The sequence below is a fragment of the Mya arenaria genome, chromosome 3, assembly GCF_026914265.1.
Source record: "Mya arenaria isolate MELC-2E11 chromosome 3, ASM2691426v1".
NCBI lineage: Eukaryota > Metazoa > Mollusca > Bivalvia > Myida > Myidae > Mya > Mya arenaria.
Window position 1 is genome coordinate 51,312,640 of NC_069124.1, and position 22,164 is coordinate 51,334,803.

The 22,164-nt window shown below is 36.0% G+C and overlaps 2 protein-coding genes across 6 annotated transcripts; one reads left to right on the plus strand and one right to left on the minus strand.

Annotated features, from left to right (window-relative positions):
* Window positions 1-319: 319 nt before the first annotated feature.
* On the plus strand, window positions 320-3,258 carry LOC128228595 (probable bifunctional dTTP/UTP pyrophosphatase/methyltransferase protein). The gene is made up of 6 exons (XM_052939998.1): window positions 320-490; window positions 956-1,090; window positions 1,298-1,404; window positions 1,763-1,824; window positions 2,056-2,158; window positions 2,777-3,258. Exons 1-6 carry the CDS (start codon window positions 401-403, stop codon window positions 2,916-2,918), a joined length of 639 nt encoding a protein of 212 aa, XP_052795958.1. The 5' UTR covers window positions 320-400; the 3' UTR covers window positions 2,919-3,258.
* An 870-nt stretch (window positions 3,259-4,128) lies between these two features.
* Window positions 4,129-20,488, minus strand: LOC128228501 (kelch-like protein 8). Of its 5 annotated transcripts, XM_052939842.1 has the most exons (12): window positions 20,409-20,427; window positions 19,743-19,801; window positions 19,296-19,472; window positions 18,116-18,938; window positions 17,679-17,856; window positions 16,969-17,112; window positions 16,143-16,263; window positions 13,322-13,490; window positions 12,012-12,171; window positions 11,089-11,290; window positions 9,526-9,650; window positions 4,129-5,804 (listed from the first exon to the last, which is right to left on the minus strand). In XM_052939842.1, exons 4-12 carry the CDS (start codon window positions 18,920-18,922, stop codon window positions 5,791-5,793), a joined length of 1,920 nt encoding a protein of 639 aa, XP_052795802.1. In that variant the 5' UTR covers window positions 18,923-18,938; window positions 19,296-19,472; window positions 19,743-19,801; window positions 20,409-20,427; the 3' UTR covers window positions 4,129-5,790. The 5 variants fall into 5 exon arrangements, with proteins under 5 accessions (XP_052795802.1, XP_052795804.1, XP_052795806.1 ...); XM_052939844.1 differs by lacking the exon at window positions 19,296-19,472; XM_052939846.1 differs by lacking the exon at window positions 9,526-9,650.
* Between the last annotated feature and the right edge of the window lie 1,676 nt (window positions 20,489-22,164).

A 22,164-nucleotide genomic window follows, 5' to 3' on the forward strand; every position in this document is an offset into this window, starting at 1 on the left:
CTGGACAATATTTATTTTACTCTTGACGTACCACATCACACTCACAAAACATCTATGCACTACTTCTTTGAAATTGGCGTAAAAAGTCACCCATGGCGCATTTTGTAATTAGGAAATGGGAACGGCGACACAGAACTAATTATGAATCTGATATGTGTTGTCCGATCTCGGTATACCGGCTTACAGCGTTGAAAATTAAGACTGAAGTGATCTAATACTGTCCATTAGTTACTGAAAGGGGAAGTAACTACTGCAAGGAGTTTGTGAAAGGGATAACTTTATTAGTGACGTGTAACCATTTTCTGATTTGCTATTTTGACAGACAAGGTTATAAGCCTACTTTCATATTATTTCAACAGAATTGATTTGGTGCACACGTTTAAATTTTTCCAAGTCAAGTATGTTGCAACCAATTTTAAAGAGCCTGAATAGCAAGAGAATCGTTCTGGCGAGTTCTTCCCCTCGGAGAAAAACGCTTTTGCAAAATATTGTTAGTAGTTAGGTTACAATACACTATAAAGTTTATATTATATAAACCTATATAAACTTGATCAGAATGTTTGCTTGGATAAAATTTTGTATGAGTTGGAAACTGGGTCAAGAACTGGGTCACTAGGTTAAACCATATAAAACTCTCAAGGGTCATATTTATGCTCAATTCTTTAATAGCCATAGTGTTATCCCTTGTTATGAATACGACTCTCTGCAGCTGTGCTGCTGTATATATACATGTTTTGATAGGAATATTCCACAAACGTTTATTTCCATTCCATGTACTTCGTCTCATCAGGCAGGGGAATTCTATTTAACAAATTTGCTTGTTTTACTTATGATTATATAGAATATAGAGGATAACTGTTCACAGTATATTTCACTGAGGGTGTACCAAAAGCAATGAATATTTTTGTAATTCACAACATGCTTGAAGTGCTCTTGTTTTATGTCTGTTTTAAAGGGACTTAAGTTTGAAGTAATACCTTCAAACTTTGAGGAGAACCTGAAGAAGGACACTTTCAGCTCCCCACTTGCCTACGTCAATGAGACCGCAAAGCAGAAAATGCTTGATGTTGTTCACAGGCTGTATAAACAGGTCTTTGATTTTTGATCAAGTATAATTTTCAACACTCTTATATTTATTAATATTTATTATTAATGTTTATATAAATCTTCTCATCTAACTTTAAAAAATCTGCATTACTTGTATTATGTTGAAAGAGGTATCATCTATTATTTAAAACTATTTTGATACTATGCAAGAGTAGTCATGTTATACTTTCTGTGTATTTTCTTTTGGCAGGATTCCCCCCCAGATCTTATCATTGGTGCAGACACCATTGTAACAATGGAGAACGAAATTTTTGAAAAGCCAGCCTCCAGGGAACATGCAGTACAAATTCTATCAAGGCAAGTTATTAACATGTTTAAGTATCATCTAATTCTGTTAATCCTGATTCAGAAAGCAGCTGTATCAAAGCTGATTCAATGTACCGGTATGAATCACTTTAGAGTTTGTTTCAAAGGTAGAAACCACTAATTATTTCTTATTAAAGAGGCTATGAGGAAGTGCCTGAGTATAAACTGTTTTTCTTGTACTACATGGAGAGGTTTTTAGCGTAATACAAGTTTAAATCAAGCTTATATGATTCACATAAATTGTTTGGCCAGTTTTCTGATTATAAATGATGTAAAAAATGGAGTATGTTATATATACAGAATGGTATATTGTAATAATTGTACTAAATACAGACATATGCTTTGACAGACTGAGTGGTAGATCTCACAGGGTGTTTACATCGGTTGTGCTTGCAACTCCATCTGAAGCAGGTATGAATGCTGAAGATAATTTTCTTTTGTATAATTGTGAATCCAATTAAAGTGAAACTTCTTGAGGTGTTTTTATTATTACAATAAGAAAGAGAAATAAATGCAACTGCTATGCCTTTAGTTTGATAAACAGACTAACTTGTTCAGCATTTATATTGCAACATAAAGCTTGTCTGGTGTTATGTGTGTACTGAATCATCTAAACTTGAATTCACAACATGGCTATTTCAGATCCAGGCTATGCATTGGTACAGTTCCATGCAGAAACAGAAGTGAACATGGGGGATCTTGCACCAGAAATAATCCAGGCCTATGTTGACACAGGAGAACCCATGTATGTGTAAACTACTTATCTGTCTAGGGTTTAATACTGTTGGATTATACAATATCTGTTTGGGCCTTGTTTGATCTTTGTAAAAACATTTGTATGGTGTTAGTGATAACTTTGTTGGAGTGTTTTCTTTAGGCTTATTTATGGTTACTGGTATATCAACTGTGTGATAAATAAGAAACACTGTGATTTTCTCTGATTTGCTTTGCTTTCCATAGAACTTCTAAAGTGAACTCTAATTTATTTGTGGTGACTGTGGCACTCTGTGCTTTCATTTGACCTATCTTAGTGTTATATAAATATAATATTTTAAGTATTAAGATGTTAAAAGACTAAACACTCAAGTCCAGTCATCGAAATTAGGCTTTTGAATGATCAAGCCCGACTTCTAACATTAGCGCTTGCCATCAAAATCTATCAATAAGCCCTTCTATATCAAATCCAGATGTTGAGCAAGCCCCAGGAAAGCATTTTATCAGTGTCCGGCTTGCAGACTGGTGCTATTTTTGACCACTGAAATTCCATAATTTACATGACCCGGTACCTTAAATAGACTGTTATGTTTGCTAGGACAAATCAAAACTCTCATTTGTGTATTGTTATGCTTTAAATGTGTTTCAGGGACAAAGCTGGTGGCTATGGTATACAGGCGCTTGGCTGTAATTTAATCAGTGGCATTAATGGGGACTATTTTAATGTGATTGGCTTTCCCCTGCACCAGTTTTCAAAAGAATTGCTCAAGTTGTTTCCTATTTCAGGATAATTGAAATGTAGTATCTTAATCTTTGTCATTTTATCTGTATCTTACATTTCACATGTGCTTCCATGTGCTTCTAGAAAATGCAATAACACCACTTCTGTTTTCAATGTAACTGCTTTATGTGCCTTTATGACAGTATGAAATAAGTTATACCTTACTGCCAACTAATAATCATCTCAGTCTGTTTTACCCATTCATAATACAGTTTCAGGCCACTTTGGACTCAATAAAATGAAATCAGTGGGAATGTATTCTTGTCATGATTTATGTGTCAGGGTAAATACAATATGAATTTAGGCTCATTCAAATGTATCTTTAAGGCAATAAATGGCACACCTTGGTATGTTCTTTTTTTTATATTTTTTTCATTATTTTTTTTCGCACACACCTTTTTTTAACAAAAAGCATTACAATACAATACCGAACATAACTTTGTTGTTGCTTGTTATATTATAAACTCTATAACATGTTTTTGAAACTATCTAGAATATGTTTACTATAGATAGTTCTGTATTGATATTGTTTTGTTGATAAGTGAATTAAAAAAAAATGGCACACCTATGCTCAAACCACTAGGAGATGAACTGACCAAGCCACCAACAAATGTTCGCTCTCTTTGGGGACAACAACATACACCCTTGATTAGCAAGTTGAAACGCAGTTTGTTAAATAGATTTCCCATGGTCATTCATGACAAATGAAAACAAGAATCAAAATCTGATACCTCCTTTTGAAATTTGAGGAACTTTTGACTTTGTTGTTTTTCTTCTTGTCACAAGTCTTCTAGTGAAATTTGAATATTTGTTTCACTTACTAATGAGTTATTGACCTTTGAGCCTTTAAATCATTAGGTATCATCTGTCATCACCAACCTTTTTGTAAAATATGAGAACCCTGTGCTAATACCTTTTAGTTATGTATCAAAAAATTATTTTATTACTTAGGGTCACTATGACCTTGTGACCTGAACTCAAGGGGTCATTGACTTTTCATGTTGCTTCTTGTTTTATTTAAGGACCCTGGGTCCAAGTGGTTATGTTATTGATTGAAACTCCTTATGACCAACCTTTATGTTAACCAAGAAGACCCTAGGCTCAGTTGATATTAAGCGGGTAATGGGACAGATGGCATTATAATAGTGTTATAATTATGTACTGCTTTTAAAAATGCTTTGTTTATTCTGAAAGAAAAAAATAAGCAAAAAAAACAGTGCTGTAAATAATTAATCATTTATTTTAACAGAAATAAAGCCTTTAATGCAATAATTGTAACAAGTTTTCACACAAAATACACAATGAAGAGATTCAATTATACCTACAAAAAAGGAAATCCATAACCAATAATGGCAAATTAAATTATTAACAACATCAAAGCCAACATTAATTGTAGGTTATTGTTATATTGCACAAACTGTTATATATGGCAACACTAGCAAGATGCATCAAACAAATGTATATATATATATATATATATATATATATACCTACATGTCTACTACAGCAATAATGATATGTAGCTTACAGCAATTTTTTAAACAGTTTAATCATGGACCGAATTTTCAGAACTTTGTTAAAGTTAACAACATGATTAATCATTGTTAAGTTTTAAACATGAACTAGTTTATGATGTCTTCACATATTTAAATATAAACAAGTACAGTTCATTGTCTAAAATCTTGTAAGAAATACAGCAGATCACAAATGTTTCCTTTAAACTTACAGAGCAGTAACGAGTTGAAAAATAACAATGATTACATTAATAATGTTAACTTGAAAAATTCTCAACAATTGTCCCATTGTCGTCGGAGGTCACACTTTCAGGCTCTTCGCTTACATTGTTATCAAAATAATGATACCTTTATTTTATGAATCATAAAATCTTCTGACTTTCAAAGTATTAGCACTGTTCACTTATCCTACTAATAGTCTCATTGCAAAATTAACAAAGCAGTATAAATGATTATAATAAGTACATCATTAAAAACTATTATATGCATTTATGAATCTTGTTCAATAATCTACCAGCCAGAGGTTCACATGTATGTCAATATGAAGCATTACATAATCATATAAGCACAAGTGTCATAGAATAACTTAAACAGCAAAGAAAAACCTTACCAAGGATGTATAAATAACTTAAGAGATGAATACGATTATATGAATTTTGATATTCCATCATGTAAACAAGATCTTAACTGTTTGCTGACACGATAAATTGTATAAAAAAAAATCCAGATACAGTCAAATTGTGCATGTATCAATTAATTACCTAGAATTGTTTCTAGAATTTGAATACCATATTTCATGTTTACAAAAACACAAGGGCAAAACCTCAAAAACATCTGGTGTGACATTAATTTGCATACTAATGTTGATCAAGATTAACATGATAAAACACAGCTTTCATCTAACAAAACATATGAAGTGTATGAAAATGAATACAGCTGCTTCTTCTAGGCCATTTCAATAAAAACCCGATGTCAACTTAGAACAGAAATCTTGTCATTTGGAATAACATTAGGAACACTGTCCATAAGTGCATTCTCTGTTAGCCTTCTTTTCTTTTACATCAACCAAAATGAAAACAGCACATTACATTTCAAAGCTTGGAGTAAAATTACTATGAGAAAGATGGCAGCAGACGTAAAATTTCAATCTGAATGCTGAGTCCATTTACAACACTTTTTTATTTCATATTGAAAATTGTACTCGCTGCTCGCGATCTTGTCTCGATCAAAGGTCCATTTAAACTTGAGGGCCCAAGACGCATTAGAGGGCCCCTGAACCCTTTAAAGGGCTAACCAACGCTTGGAATGTAGCAGTAGAAAGTGGACAACCCGCCACTCCAGCTCCCGCTCTTGGATTAACCATTTCTCCTACAACTTTCCAGCTGAAATATAACAATTAAATACATGAATGAGCTTGAATAAAATTATTTTAGCCTTTAATTTTTCCATAACTGATCAAATCTCATATATATCACCCCAGTCAATTTCCTGGGCAGTAACCTGCAGTACTGGTGTCTGTTTTGAAAGGCCATGATTAACTACCCCAGCTGGGGCTCAAACCCACTTGTAACCTATTCGGTCGCCTCAGACACCTATCCCACAAGGGTGAATTTGTACAATATGGACATAAGCTGGTTAGTATGCCTGACAAAAAACTACCATGTGCCTGACAAAAAAATACAACCTCTTTTAGACTTCATGTGGTTATCAATACTCTTCCATCTCATTCAATCAAGGGGCATTTTCTGTTTAATATTTAAACTGTTCTGTGAAACAACAACCCAAAGTGTGTCAAGATAACAAGAATATCTTTTCTAAATGGTTTTGGAGCTATGGCCAACACCAAATTATTAAAAGACAATTGTGTGTAAAGATGACACTTGGGCAATGTAAATACAATCTTTTGCCTTATTTAATATTCAGCTTGACCACTAGGTCACCATTGTCTCTTCATGCTGAATTTGTATTTCTCTTGTTAAAGAACATGTTTTATAGTTATATAAATCCAAAGGTGCTTTTATTAAAGAATTAGAATGTGAGCAGTGAATGGCACTAGTTGTTGAGTTTATAAAGGTCTGCTCACTCCCTATATAAATAACATTCACATATGTAAACAAATTATGAAATAAACATCAGGTATAAAGCAAGCTATGATTCCCGTTTTAATAGCATTATAGCATTAAATTCTCTAATAAGTGTAAACAATGAAAAATCAGTGCACAAGGCATGTTTAAAGCAAGATAAAATACAAGAAGCAGTAACATACAAGTATGTGGATGATAAGAGTCATCTTACATGACTAAACACAAATTTGAGTATCACCTGGCCAGTGAAATCTATACCCATACATGCTAAACATTTCCTGGGTAATTTTTGGGATATCTATCAGCATAAAGATACAGCTTTACTATGGAACACCTTCCATCAGAACACTGCAATGTATAAGCTTACAGAGCGCTACAAAATAAAGTGACCAAAAAGGGAAGTGATAAATATGAGTGACAGCAAAAACAAAGATTCCCTGTAAACATGAAAGGAGTGAACAAAATCCCTGAGCCAGTTCTAGGCCTGCTTACATATGAAGTTGACCCAAAACAACCAGTTACAGACTGCCATATCCCCACGGAATTAAGAACAGTATCAACTTTGCCTTACAACAGTCAATTCCTGAAAGAATGTGTGAGTAATGTTCAAGACAAAAACTTTAAGTATGAAAATCAACAAAGGGCAAAATTAAAAACAAGAGCTGTCACAGTATGTGACGAATGCCCCCGAATGTGACATTGACCTACGAACAAGGTCAGTACATGAAAAGTTGATCTTGCCTTTACGTGTCAATTACGTGAGGTAGGGACACGGGTCTTGCACACGACACGTCGTCTTCGTATGTGGAACACATGTAGCAAGTTATTTTAAAATCTGTCCATACAAGAGAAAGTTACAGCCCGGACACGACAACCTATACTCTATGTCCTTATATGCAGCACTCCATTGTGAATAAACACTATGTGTGACCTTGACCTTTGAGGCAGGGACACGGGTCTTGCACGCGACACGTCATCTTGGTATGTGGAACACATGTGGCAATTTATTTTAAAATCTGTCCATACAAGAGAAAGTTACAGCCCGGACACGACAACCTATACTCTATGTCCTTATATGCAGTACTCCATTGTGAATAAACACTAAGTGTGACCTTGACCTTTGAGGTAGGGACACGGGTCTTGCACACCACACGTCGTTTTGGTATGTGGAACACATGTGGCAAGTTATTTTAAAATTTTAAAATCTGTCCATACAAGGGAAAGTTACAGCCCGGACTTGACAACCTATACTCTACTATGTCCTTATATGCAGCACTCCATTGTGAATAAACACTAAGTGTGACCTTGACATTTGAGGTACAGACACAGGTTTTGCACGCGACACGTCGTCTTGGTATGTGGAACACATTTGGCAAGTTATTTTAAAATCTGTCCATACAAGAGAAAGTTACAGCCCGGACACGACAACCTATACTCTATGTCCTTATATGCAGCACTCCATTGTGAATAAACACTAAGTGTGACCTTGACCTTAAAGGTAGGGACATGGGTCTTGCACGCCACACGTCGTCTTGGTATGTGGAACACATGTGGCAAGTTATTTTAAAATCTGTCCATACAAGAGAAAGTTACAGCCTGGACACGACAACCTATACTCTATGTCCTTATATGCAGCACTCCATTGTGAATAAACACTAAGTGTGACCTTGACCTTTGAGGTAGGGACACGGGTCTTGCACGCCACACATCGTCTTGGTATGTGGAACACATGTGGCAAGTTATTTTAAAATCTATCCATACAAGGGAAAGTTACAGCCCGGATACGACAACCTATACTCTATGTCCTTATATGCAGCACTCCATTGTGAATAAACACTAAGTGTGACCTTGACCTTTGAGGTAGGGACAAGGGTCTTGCATGCGACACATCGTCTTGGTATGTGGTACACATGTGGCAATATATTTTAAAATCTGTCCATACAAGAGAAAGTTACAGCCTGGACACGACGACCTATACTCTATGTCCTTATATGCAGCACTCCATTGTGAATAAACACTAAGTGTGACCTTGACCTTTGAGGTAGGGACAGGAGTCTTGCACGCCACACGTCGTCTTGGTAAGTGGAACACATGTGGCAAGTTATTTCAAAATCTGTCCATACAAGGGAAAGTTACAGAGCCGGACGGACGGACGGAAGGTGCGATTTTAATATGCCCACCTTCGGGGGCATAAAAATACTGCAGCCAGAGTTAAGGTTCCTGTGCAATGCACTTCTGCTTAAAGAGAGCTATCTTTATGTAAAGTTTGAAGTGAAAAGAAAATACACAAGGGCAATAACTTAAATAAACAAGGGCATTAACTAAAAAAACACTGCACCCAGTGTTATGATTCTTGCATTTCTCCTAAATAAGATCTATCTGTATATGAAGTTTTAAGTCAATGCCTTAAATACTTTTCAAGTTGTGCTAATGACAAAAAATAAGTATGATTATACACAAAGGGCAATACTGCAGCCGGTGTTATGGTCTCTGGGCACTGCCTTTCTCCACAATGAGGTATGTCTGTATATGAAGTCTATACATCAACGATTTTCCAAGTTATATTTCGGACAAGATTGCCAGACCCGCAAACACACATGCACACACACACACAAACATGCCTACCATAACTATATCCCCTTTGACTTTCCGCAGTGGACAAAAAAGCGAAGAAAACGACAAAAACAAGTATTCATGCAGAAGACCTTGAAACAGTGACCCACACATGCTGTCAGAATATTTCAGAAACAAACATAGACATTAAAAGTTTTTCGGCAAGCAAGCAACTGCCTTCATGACTTGTATCAGTTGCAAGATTGTTAAGATAAAATTTACGAAACCGAGATACATGATTTTGTGTATGTCATGTCTCGAACACATGGAGGAGTATGTACCTGCCCTACAACACAAAGGGAAATGAGGACAATGGAAATAAACACAGTGAGCAACACCTAGAGTAAGTAACATCGGGTATTTGGGTAACCATGCAGGAAGAAAATTAAACACATAGTGCCTGTACCTGCCCCACCACAGCTGGGGAAGCCTGCGTTCTCCAGTTGGTCAGGTATGAGGGACACAGGGCCGGGCAATACTGCCACGCCCGCCCCTGCCCGCGATATCTCTATTGGGGCCTCCTGGGACCAGCTGCAATGATGGGAGAGTATGAGGTGTCATGAGAGACCTAGACTAGGATTTAAATTATCATTGTAATACCTCATTTTATTGGATATTTTCAACAAGATAGCCTTTTTGCACTCATTATCAAGCTGACTCATTTTACATTTTATGGGGATCCGAAATAGAAAAAAATCCTTCAAGAGAAATGTAAACAAAATGCTTGTTACAATGATAAAACAACATCAAAGGTTCAAATTAGACCTCTAGTGTTGATAATTACCTAAACCTATGACAGAAAGTGCTCTATTTTGCCAAATATCATTAGTAATGCTATTGAAAATTGAATTATTTTAAATTGCAAAAGTGAGTATCTGCCAGTTGCTTTTTTAAGTCCTGGTCATATAAAGTAAACAAAACAGCTAAATTACAACAAAGTTTAAAAACAACAACACATTGCCAAAATAAAATCAGTGAACAAGTCCGTTTAAAGCCTAACTGTAATTTCACACAATGCATCAGTTTTTGAAGGAGAATTATGCTATATGCCAAACACATTTTTTGGCAATAAATATTTTTCCTGTGGCAAAAACTAAGGGTTTAACAATGTCCTGTGCATAAGCATTTTGCTGACTGAGAAGTAAATGATTGCACCGTTGAATCCCGATTACAATGTCATGGTATATTGTGCCTGCTGAAAAATGACTTAGCACATGGGATTAGTCATTATATTTGTGCAACACCAAAAATAAGGCCAATAAAAGGTGTACATGCATGAAGCAAAATCTCATTCCATGGATGTACATGTATATAACTGAGCACATTTGGATGTAAAAGCATAAATCAACTTGGAAGTGAATGGGAGCATGGTCAGTTTATCGGAGGTAGTTCATAGGTGGTCTAAGTGTTAGTATATTGGATTAAACAGCCATGTACCAGGGATTTTTTCTGATGAATTAGGGACCTTCATTTGACACCAATTGCAAATGCAAAATGTAAAGGTATAATTGTTTATTCTAAGTATTGAAAAAAATATTAATTTTTACTTAAAATTGAACCTAAAAACATTTTGGTATGGAAGAGATGGTGTATTCTAAAAAATCAAACTTCACCACGTTCTTTTGTCTTGTCAGACTATTTTTCAAATCATTTTATTCATCTTTAGGCATAATTTGAGTTTCCAATTTTAGTTAAACCATTTTTCCCAATCAAAAGGCAGGAGACCAATTCCCAAAATGGTTGAAAAAAACACTATATGCTATGCTTTATTGACCAAATATAATTCAATTATCAGTCAATTGAAAGCTAGAATGACAATCAGCATCCTGTTAATTGAAACATGTCAAAATAGCAATAGCACTTCAAAATACACAAAACATCAAAAGAAATGCCCACCTGCTAGCTAAACAAATATCAAAAGAAATTTCTACCAATTAGTAACACAGAACATCAAAAAAAAAGTGCCCACCTATTAGTAAGGGGATCAAAGGCCTCCACAGTGTTGAGATAGTTGCTTCCATCATGACCCCCTACAGCATACAGTTTGCCCCCCATAGCTGCTACCCCCACGCCACCGCGGGGACAGGAGAGTCGCCCAAGGGTCGTCCAGCGAGCAGACCTTGGGTCGTAGCGCTCACATGTGTCCAAAGATGCATTGTCATCAAAACCACCTGATACAAAATTGCACAATTTAATTATAAACATTAAACTTCTTAATAATGAGTTTTCATTGGCATGTGTTTTGCTATGGAAATGAATCTTTAGACATTAATTATTGATTTTTTTGCTGTGTTAAAGCATTTAAATCATTTCTTTGTCTTGGCCAAGAAAATATCTGAACTAATACTGTCAGAAATTCGCAGTTAGAAAATAACTTTTTTTCTCAATAAGCATACTGTCTATGTTTATAAACTGATCTGAAAGTTTAATAGGTGACATCTTCTCTTCTTTATGACTTTCAAATTCTCAATTATAAAAGAACACAATTTTTAAAACTGGTCACCGTAAAAAACAAAAACACTTCTGATTAATTTTTTTTCAGATATAATTTTTTTTTACGTTATTGTACGGTGAGCAAAACAGGTCATGTATTAAATGTCAGAAGGTTCTAAACATTGTTCTAGGCCACGACTAATAAAAAAGCTTTCTATATTCCTATCCACAGTTTTAAGTGTGGGTAGGTATGTTTTGTGAGTGTTTCTTTGAGCCCTTTATTCTGCTATGAAAAATGGGGGAAAATGTTTTTGACCACCCAGGAGGCTAAACGAAATTAGGGTCAAGGGTATTTTTGTGAATCAAGATGTGCTAAACAGACCCTTGATTGTGGCCCTAGTTAGCTATTTATTACAAATATTAGTATATTTTGAGTGTAGGACAAAATCTCCCCCCTACCAACTGCATAAATGTATCCATCGAGGACCCCGACCCCAGCCCCAGCCCTCTTGTTCGTCATACTGGCTATACTCATCCACTTGGAGATGAACGGATCATAACTTTCACACTTGTCCAGGGATGATGAACCATCATTGCCACCAATGGCGTATAGCTGGCCCTGCGATGATACATACTCTGTTACTGGTGCGTTATCAATAGTGTTTTCAATCAATTTCTCAAGGACGTAGATTTCAGATTTTTCATCTGAGACTTTTTTTAGTACAAGTGACATTATAGCATGTTTAGCAGCAAGTAAACTACAGTCAAAACCTGTTGGCTCAATATCGCAAGGTTCAATTTTCTTGTTGGTTTGAACTTGATGTATAGGACCGATTCTTTTCACTCCATGTAAGCATTCCCGCTTGGCTCCATATTGGCGATGCTGGAAATATTTTGGCCCGTCCCTGGGATATCGGACCAAAGGGTTTGGACTGTACTGATATTCCAATCAAAGCCAGAAGATAATAAAGTGAACTTCTTATTATTCTAGAAAGTAATTTTTTCGAATTTTAAATTCTAAACTTAACTGTACAAAACCAGAACACTTTCGGCACAATTTTTGAAATATTTTTAGTTAGACTTGCACCACAACTACAAAATTTTCCATCAGCATACTATGATTCAAGACCAATTGGTTGATATAAATGGTATTTTTCAAGATACTACCAATCTGCATGGAAAGTACTTTAATAACCATACAGTCAAGGACTGCCGTTTTTGTCCTCGGAGTACCTAAATATGGAACAGTTTTAATTTGTTATTTATTCTTATATATCCTTTTAAAACTATTGCTATATGTTTTGTTTCAGTAAATTAATAATTTATTTTACTTCTAGCTTTTTTTGTCAGAAAATTTGACACTTTTAGTAAAAAAAATACAGACTGTACCAGTATGCTGTGATTGTGGCAAGCATGAAGTTATTCCCCCATGTGCTATGTATTGACATTTGATAATGAAAAACTTGAATGATAGCAGCATTTGAAATACTTACCTGAGTATCATGTTTTTTGGAACCTGTATCTAAGGCAAACATCTTTTTTGATTAAAATTGTAAATGAACCGATCACGATCAGAAAAACGCTTTTAAAACGGGTGTTCCATATTTAGGTACTGTTCCGATTTAGGTTCTTACCCAGTATTCAACAGGGACCTGAATGTCTGAAGATGTTTCAGTGATGGTAAACAACAGTTGAAGTCTTCTCTTTGTAACAAATTTCACTAAATGACCAAAATGAAATGAATGCACAATTAACACCTAATTCCTTACCCTGAGTGCGGCGACACCCACACCACCCCTTGGAAGGATCATGTTCGCCACCTGTGTCCATGTGTTGGACGCTGGGTCATACCGCTCAACTGTGTCGAAACATGTCTTGTCATCCAGGCCCCCCACTGCGTATATGGCACCTCCCAGGCTGGCCAGGCCCAAACCTCTCCTGAAATGACATAGTTGAATTTGTCTAAGAATGATTTGAGAAGAGAACCATATATACATACTTAAACATAATTCACCAATTACAATGACCAATATGGTTTAATATTTCATTACTATTTATACAATATTTCTTTACAACTGTATACATAAACCGAAATCCTTTAGCACAAGACTTATATACAAAAGTTTTTAAACATTCCAGGTGTCATATTATCATGGACCTATAAACAATGGGTTATTTTATAAAGACTATTTTAACCTATCATGAACAGCAAGATTTCCTCCAAGATCATCATGTCAGTTGTCTGGTTAGTGCAGTAGTTAGTGCACTCACTTCTCACCTAAGCTACATGTACATGGGTTCGATTCCCAGCCTGGGTCATGTGAGATTGGTTTGTGGTCACCAATCTGGACATGTGTTTTTTTTTAAAGGGGCAACATTCGCTGCCTCGGCAGTGAGTAAATGGGGAGTGGCTTATTGTAAATTCGCTCAGCTATGTACCTGTCTGTTAAACTCAGTGTTCTATCTTTAGCACACCCTGGAGAAATGTAAACAAACAGGGCTGATCAGAGCAGACGATGTATTTCCCCACACTACTATCTACTATATGAACTAAAAATCCAAAGCAAAGTTTTCCAGATGTTTTCTTTGAAATGATTATTTTCCTGTTCCTAACTGGCATTTTGTAAGTTTGACTAGATCTTTTTTCTGTATGGGACATCCCTCTCAAATGTTTAGAATCTACATTCTCATTCCAGTCCCAAATAGCAAGGTTTATTCTCAGTTTGGAATCCAAAACTTATTATATTACCAACATACTATAATAATGCTTTCTTGAATGCATCCACAACCCTAATACAAATTCACCTTATTGTAAACGAGTTAGCCCGGATACAGTTTAGTCTGCCATACCATAATTAAGATGGTGTTGACACCTTTAATTGATAATTAAATGTCACTGGCTGGAATCTGGTTTGTGTATTGATAACAGGAAAAGAGATGCACATTTGAGTCAAAAAGGAGGGAACTCAAACACAGACATACATGAACATTTACAAGTCATGGAACTAGGCTCTGCCGTCTTTTAAAATAATTACTTTGGGCAGAATAAGAAGACTCAAAATATGGAATAAAATAATCAGCACAAAGAGAGATATATAGTTTGCATGACTGAAGACCAATAGGAGATATTTATTTTACATGGGATATATACATTTGTAATGGTGACAAAGGCTTTGATAGAGAAGTGAAGGAGTAAATAACATTGAAGCAATGAAATTCATGATTTTAAAAAAAAAAGACAAATATGAAAACAGTGTTCTATATATAAACCTGGGAAAGATTCACCAGAATTACTAAAAAGGAAAAAGTGTAAATATCATAGAAAACAATCAGATTGAAAATGTAGCATATGAAGCTGATGATATCTATCAATAATTTTTGGATATGCTTAAAACATGTGGAATAAAAACTTATCAAGGTTTGTTCACTTTTGTTACTACAGTATTTGATAGTGAGGCAGATCGTCTGCTACAAGCAAGCTGCTAGGAATGTAAACACCAGCACGTGGTAATGTTTACAACAGAGAGTTCATAACCCCCAGAACACCAATTAGCCACTCCCCCGGCAAATTCAAATTTTCAATCTGACAGTTAGATTTTTTTCTCAAAATCATGTTTCTTGTTATCTTTCAAAAACAAATTAAGGATTTTTCATTGGTGTAACCTTCTACATGCCTGCAAAGTTTCAGGTCTAAAATCTTTGTAGGTATTGCTTAATTTTGAAAAAAGTGTCCCTGAAGTGAAACATGTATAAAATTATACAAAAGCTTGCCCCAGCGCCACCTGCAGGTTTATATAGTCCTGTTGCCCGTTTAAGGTACTCCGATTTTTGCCACAACACAAAACCACAGTGTTGTGTATTATCGTGGCAATGAGAGTGATTAATAAAATGTTGTAATAACTTGTTTCACAATCGTTGTAAAAAAATAAGTTTAACCAAGATCAAGTTAGATTTTAATGGGTGGAATTTCCCCAAACTTGCAGACTTTGTGCTAAGGATTGTGGATAATTACCTTCTCCTGATCGTTTAAACAATATTTTGTAGATTATGTGTCCATTTCTTACATACAATAATGGAGTTCTTTGATCCAATCAAACATTCCTTTATTCCAAATTATTTCAATATAAATTAGTCTATAACATTAAAAAAAAATACAAACAATTATTTGCTTTTTACACGGACATACATTTATTTACATCACCGTGCTTATTATAGCACAGCTGATGGACATAAATGGAGATCGCTGATTGCCTCAAAGAACTGGTGGAATTTCTTGATATTTACTGAGCATATAAATGCTAAAGATTATGTGCAAATTAATTCTTCTTATCCTTTTAACCGTTATTGGGCAGTTTCCAATCCAAGGTTTATATGTCTGTGATGTTATTAAGAATCATACACTATCATTCTCCCCACTGCCAATGATAATATAGCTTGACAAATAGACATACTATTTGGTTACTCTAAATTGCTTTTAAAAAAGTGTATGACTTGTATTAGATTTTTAATTCATACTACAATATCATCATAACAATGTTAGATGTAAGATGTGTTCAAAACGAACTCTGCAGTATTGCTAGAGACACCTACACTCCAGTCCTTTGAGTGACCATAGATGCTATTTTTCTCCACTTGGCCGTGTATGGATCAAACACTTCCCCGCTTCCCAGGTGCTTACTGCCATTGTGACCGCCCACTGCATACAGCTGGTCTATAAAGGACTGAGAGGGTTAAACAAGAATGGGCACTTACACATGAGAGCTCTCCGCATTGAAAATGATGTAAAATTTAGTTATTTTCAGATTTGTGCAGATTTTCAGACTTTTGCTACCACTTTAAGTGAATGAAGCACAATTTGGCTCCATTTCAGAAAAAGAACAAGAGCTATCACAGTAAGTGACGAATGCCTCCGAATTACCATTCAGTTCAATAAATTATTGAGATCCCTCTGTGCATGACAAAGTAACAACTCCGACACCACCAACTATACTGTATAAATATGCATATGAAGCATTTCATAATGATGAACCTGTAAGTGTGGCCATGACTTTTGAAGTACGGCAGTGGGTCTTGCTCACAACACTTGATCTTTATGTTCAAAACACATGAGCTTACTTATTTAAAATCCCACTGCATGACAAAGTTTCTGCCTGGACACGACCAACTATACTCTATGTGCATATATGCAGCATTCCATAGTGATTAAACTCCAAGTGTGACCTTGAGGTAGGGTCATGGGTCTTGCAAGCGCTACATCTTTTTCATGTACCAAACACATGTACCAATTCATTTTAAAATCCCTCTGTGCATGACAAAGGACAGCCCAGACAAGACCAAATATACTGTATAAGCATTTCAGCAGCATTCCATAATGATAAACCTGTAAATGTGATCTTGACCTATGAACCATACTAACCATTCAGACAACACACTCCAACATGCCGCCGTCTTGTATGCATTTCAGTAAGCTGGTACCAGCGGTCCTTCATCGGGTGGTAGCACTCAATAGTTTTGTATGGATCACCTGATGCCCCTCGACCTCCCACACAGAACAATACACCTGACATGAAATTACAAAATAGCTCAATAGTGTTTTTTTTGTCAATACCTAGGTTTTTTTTAGAAATACATGCTTACTTAAAATAATATGTCAAAACAAGAGCACCGCGGAGTGGGTGCCAACGCTCGTCTGTTTTTTTTCCAAGTCGAAAAGGGGGGATAACTCAATATTAATTAAAGGCAAAATTATATGACCTGCTATAAACATGCATAGTGTTAATAGGAACACGTGTAGCAAGTTTAATGTGAAAATGTTGAACGGTTTTTGAGTTATGAGGTAAGGTTAAAGTTTTTGGACGACGACGACGACGCAGACGCAGACGCAGACGCAGACGACGCCGACGACGCCAAGGCTATCACAATAACTCGACTTTTTTTCTTCGAAAAACAGACGAGCTAAAAATCATTCTTTTAGCTAACATTCCGGAGACCATATGTCTTCATTTTTTTAACAATTTTTTTTATTGTTTATTGATCAGTAACATTCTAGTAATGGAAATACCAGGTGGAATCAAACAGTGACTCCTCACACATGTAACTTTCCAGCGAGTCCATATTATAACAAACCAGCGTAGCTCTTCCTGGGCCTCATCCTGTCATTGAGTGTGAGATCCTGCAGCAGGCTGGCCTGGTACATGTGGTAGGATCGGGCCTCGTCCAGCAAGTCCCGACATCCCAGGTCCGTTCGCACCAACTCGTTACTAGCCACCTTCTCTGTCAGGTAACTTGTGCTCAGTAATGGCACCTAACATGGTGGGATTTTTATTATAAAATGTATGAGGGATTCCTTATACAGACTTATAGATAAGGCCGAATATTTAGATGTAAATTGACTTGTTTACACAAATGCTATCAAACATGAATCGAGGCAAGCATTCGAAAAACAGAACATTTCGTTATAGATATTTCACACTTGATATGGAAAATGATTTTTGAATTTTAGTACCAAGTACCAATAATTAATATATGCATGCACCTTAATATTCTTTTTCCAAAAAGTTTACCTTTATTTTGGACATCAGTTTAGCAAGGTGTTGTTTCCTATCCTCCTTGTCATGGTTGATCCACAGCATAACAGTATCGAAAACCTCAGCCTCATTGGAGACATTCAGCTTGTTAGAACCAACAATGGAGTCTATTACATCTGCAGACATTGACAAGTATTCTGGTGTCTTGGAAACCTCCAAGAAATTATCTGTGATAAAGTCCCGTGTGTATTTAATAAGCTGTTCTCGGTTATGCTGCATGGCGAATGTGTGCACTTGACCACAATTTTCAGCACTAAGATGTTCCTTCATGAAGTCAGAGCAGACTTGTGCTACATTTTCCACTTGCAGGATTGAAGCTACGTACAAAATACTCTGGACATTTTCAACACTTATCATGACCTTACCACTGTACGCATACTTGATCATGTCTTCCATCACATTTTCATCAATGTCTTGAATTTTAACAACATCTTGCTTACTTTCTGCCATCTTGCCCAGAAACATTGCTCTGAAATACCCACTAACAGTGGACAGAATGTTGCGATGGCACTTAAAAGACCTCGTCCCACACTGAATCTCAACATCACAGAGTTCTTCCTTTTCAAGGAACCCATTCAGCAGTTTATAAGCATCCCGAAAGAAATCAGGAGTTTCAAACTCCACTGTGGAAGCTGTTGATGAAGTGATGGAGGAACTCGGTTCCCCAGCCTCATACCTGGGTTGGAAATCAGACTCACTGAGGGAACGGCTTGGGACAATAATACATGGCTCCTCCCGATTAAGACTGTCCACACGTTCAGGTAAAGGGGGCGTGTCTGACATGATGGCTCATGCAAAACTGCAATGGAATCAATAACATACTAGTTTTACCCCAAATCCAGAGTTTTTGCTCTCCAAAATTATCATTTTGATGAAGGTAACCCAGGGTCAGTTATATATACTGAATGCCAAGCTGGTATTAAATTCCTAAAACATGTTTCTGAGAACCTACCTGTACATCATAATTTCACTTGTTTTTGTTGTTTAGAACATTTTATTTCATTCAGTATACTTGAAATTTTAAGTTAAAAATTTGTGTGTGTTTTATTTCATTATAATTACATTAACAGTTAAATAATTATAGTCAGAGCCATCACTGAATGTGATAAATATCGCCGTACACCCAAGCGTGATGCAAAATCATTTTAAATCTGACCTTGTATGACAAAGATGTGGATCGGACACAAACTATCATCAGTAAGGCTGATATAGCAAAACATTAATTTCAGAAGGATGTTGTGACCTTCACCCCAAAGCTAGGATCATGGGTCTTGTGTGCGATACTTCCTCATAATATGATGGTCACTTCTTCCAAATAAGTTAAAATCCGACACTGTAATGTATGATAAAAATATGTACCATACACATACTATTTTCAGTAAAGCTTATATAACAAAACATACTTTAAGCTCACATGGTTACTGTGACCTCGGCATCAAAGGTAGAAATACCAGTTTTAAGGTTGATACATTCTCATATCTGTGGTGGTCACTGCTGCCAAACATTTTTTTAAAAACTGACAAGGAAAAAATGGACTTGACAAAAAGGGGACAGACAGACTGACAGACACATACTCAGTTAAGAAGCTTGCTCTGACCTTTACCTTGAAGTTAGGGACACGGGTCTTGAGCAAGACACATCCTCATGCCATGGTGGTCACTTCTGCCAAAAAAATCAGACCATGAATGAGAAGGATATGGAATCAACAAAAATTATGTTTGAGGGACCATCTGCCGTAGGGACGGACGTGACAATGTGAGTGGTTTCTATATAATCCCCGCCTGCCTTTGTGAAGCAGGAATATAATGACTACACTGCTTCCTGTGACCATAACTTAAACAAAGCTGGCGCATTGTTTTTTTATATGTGCAAACAAAAATTAGCATAACATATTGAACACAAGAACCATAAAGAAAACATTGCGATTTTATGTTAAAACTTTTAAAAAATTTGTGTAGGTGAATAAGGTGGTATATGCTCAAAAGAAGATTGTATATACTTTTTGTATGCAAGCATGTACCCATATGGCGATTTATCAGACCGAGCAAATTAAATTCAGAAACAATGAGAGATCGAAGTTCCCTGTGGGATATGTTGACTGCTCCGCCTAAACCACAGTTGGCATCTTTGCTAACATTCAGTGATTTACTGATTATTCAAATTTTGTATGTACATAATGTGGAGAAATTGGGAATGGGCGATCGTTCGGAAAGTGTGACCTATATAATTTGTTAAATTTAAAAAAATATATTTTGTAGATTTTGTTTACCTTTTTACTTATTATTGAGTTACTTCCCTTTACTGCATTTCAGTCAAAACGGTTCTCAATAATGACGGCCGTTCGGTAAATGGATGGAGTGCCGAGTGTAGGCATAGCCTAGACGTATCGGCGAACAGTATGTTCTCCTGAATGACCGTTCTTACCAGCAACACACATTTGCCGCACCTTCGGCAAAGAGGCACAGACGGCGACGACAGAAGCCATTCGGCCGTGATGTAGCGACAGTGGATGCTGAACCCCGTCTTCAGAATTAAGGATTGGTCCTTCTTCAGGCAGACAATCCATACCACAACGATGTTGAAGGCTTTTATTGTTTATTTTCAATTTAGGCAATGTATAGATTCAATAAATTCTTATAATAAAACAGGTTAATACTTTTTTTAAATATGAATGTAAAATGAAAGAGACAGATCGAAAACATTAAGTTAGCACAATTTTATATGCAGATTGTCTTTAAATATTTCCTGGTTGTATAACCATCTGAACTAGAAGGCTTGAGGATGTGGTCTTGTGTCGATACTTCACCAGGAGGCCGAGTGCGTTCATTTGGCAGTAGAGACAGAGGACACGGGCCAAGAGACGAAACAACTCTCATATAGTATTCGAGCGGCAGAGCGATAAGGCATCATCAGACCGTATAATCTGGTCAGTATATAGACGGGGAGCCCCGGGCATCCGAATATCCAGGGAAAAACCGGAGATAAATACTGTCTTCGGATGTGAACTGTTGAACTGATGTTCATTTGTATTCACATAATTTTATAATGTACACTAATGCACTGTTAATAAAAGTCACAGTCAGTGTTTAATTAACGATGTTTAAGTTAATTCTGTACCCAACTAGGATACACAATTCTTATTTCTGAGCTAATTAAAACGATTGCCTCACACATTAATGTTAACATAAACGTGACCAATGATCCGGTTCTATACGTTTATGAAAACAACATGTGTCGAAGTCAGTTACCAGAACAGGGCCATTGCGGACCGGACCTTTCTGGTTCTGGGCCTTTCTTGTACTGATCCTTTTTAAGTGGGCCGTTTTGACCCACATTCATGGTTAAGCTAATGGAATAATAATTACAAGAATATCTTGGACTAACATTTGTTAAATTCTAATGGATTGATAGCCTGTCCCGACAATTTAATTAGAACTGGGTCTATGCTTTTAAGCTGCACTCTCACAGATTAACCGTTTTTACAACTATTTTATTGTTCGTCTTGAAAAGAGCATTTTTTGCGTATATATATATGAAACCAATGATAAAAGATTGCTGACAAAAGATCTGATCGCAGATTTTCGTTTTCCGTTCGAAAATTAGTGTTTTATGGACTAACAGTTTAAGAAAAATGCATAAAACATCAATATTTTAACTTAAATACAAAATGCTGCGATCTATTTTTTTGTCAGCAGTCTAACTGATATAACTGGTTTCCATGCATTTTCGCAAAAGTTTGCTAGTTCCAATAAAAAAAATATTTTTTGGTCAAAACGTTCAAGCTGTGAGAGTGCAGCTTTAAGAGATTAAACACATCTATATATAGCGATATATCTTTCGAATGTACAGGGTGTTTCATAATTCTCGAGTCCCCGTTTGTAAGGCTAGTACTTTGTATACAGGCAAACATTAAACAAATTATTTTTCATATCACCTTTTAAAAGAATAGAGTCTTGTATGGTATGTTATACATAAATAAGTCAGTTTTACAAGAAATTTTCGACATGATGTCCCTTTTCTGCATT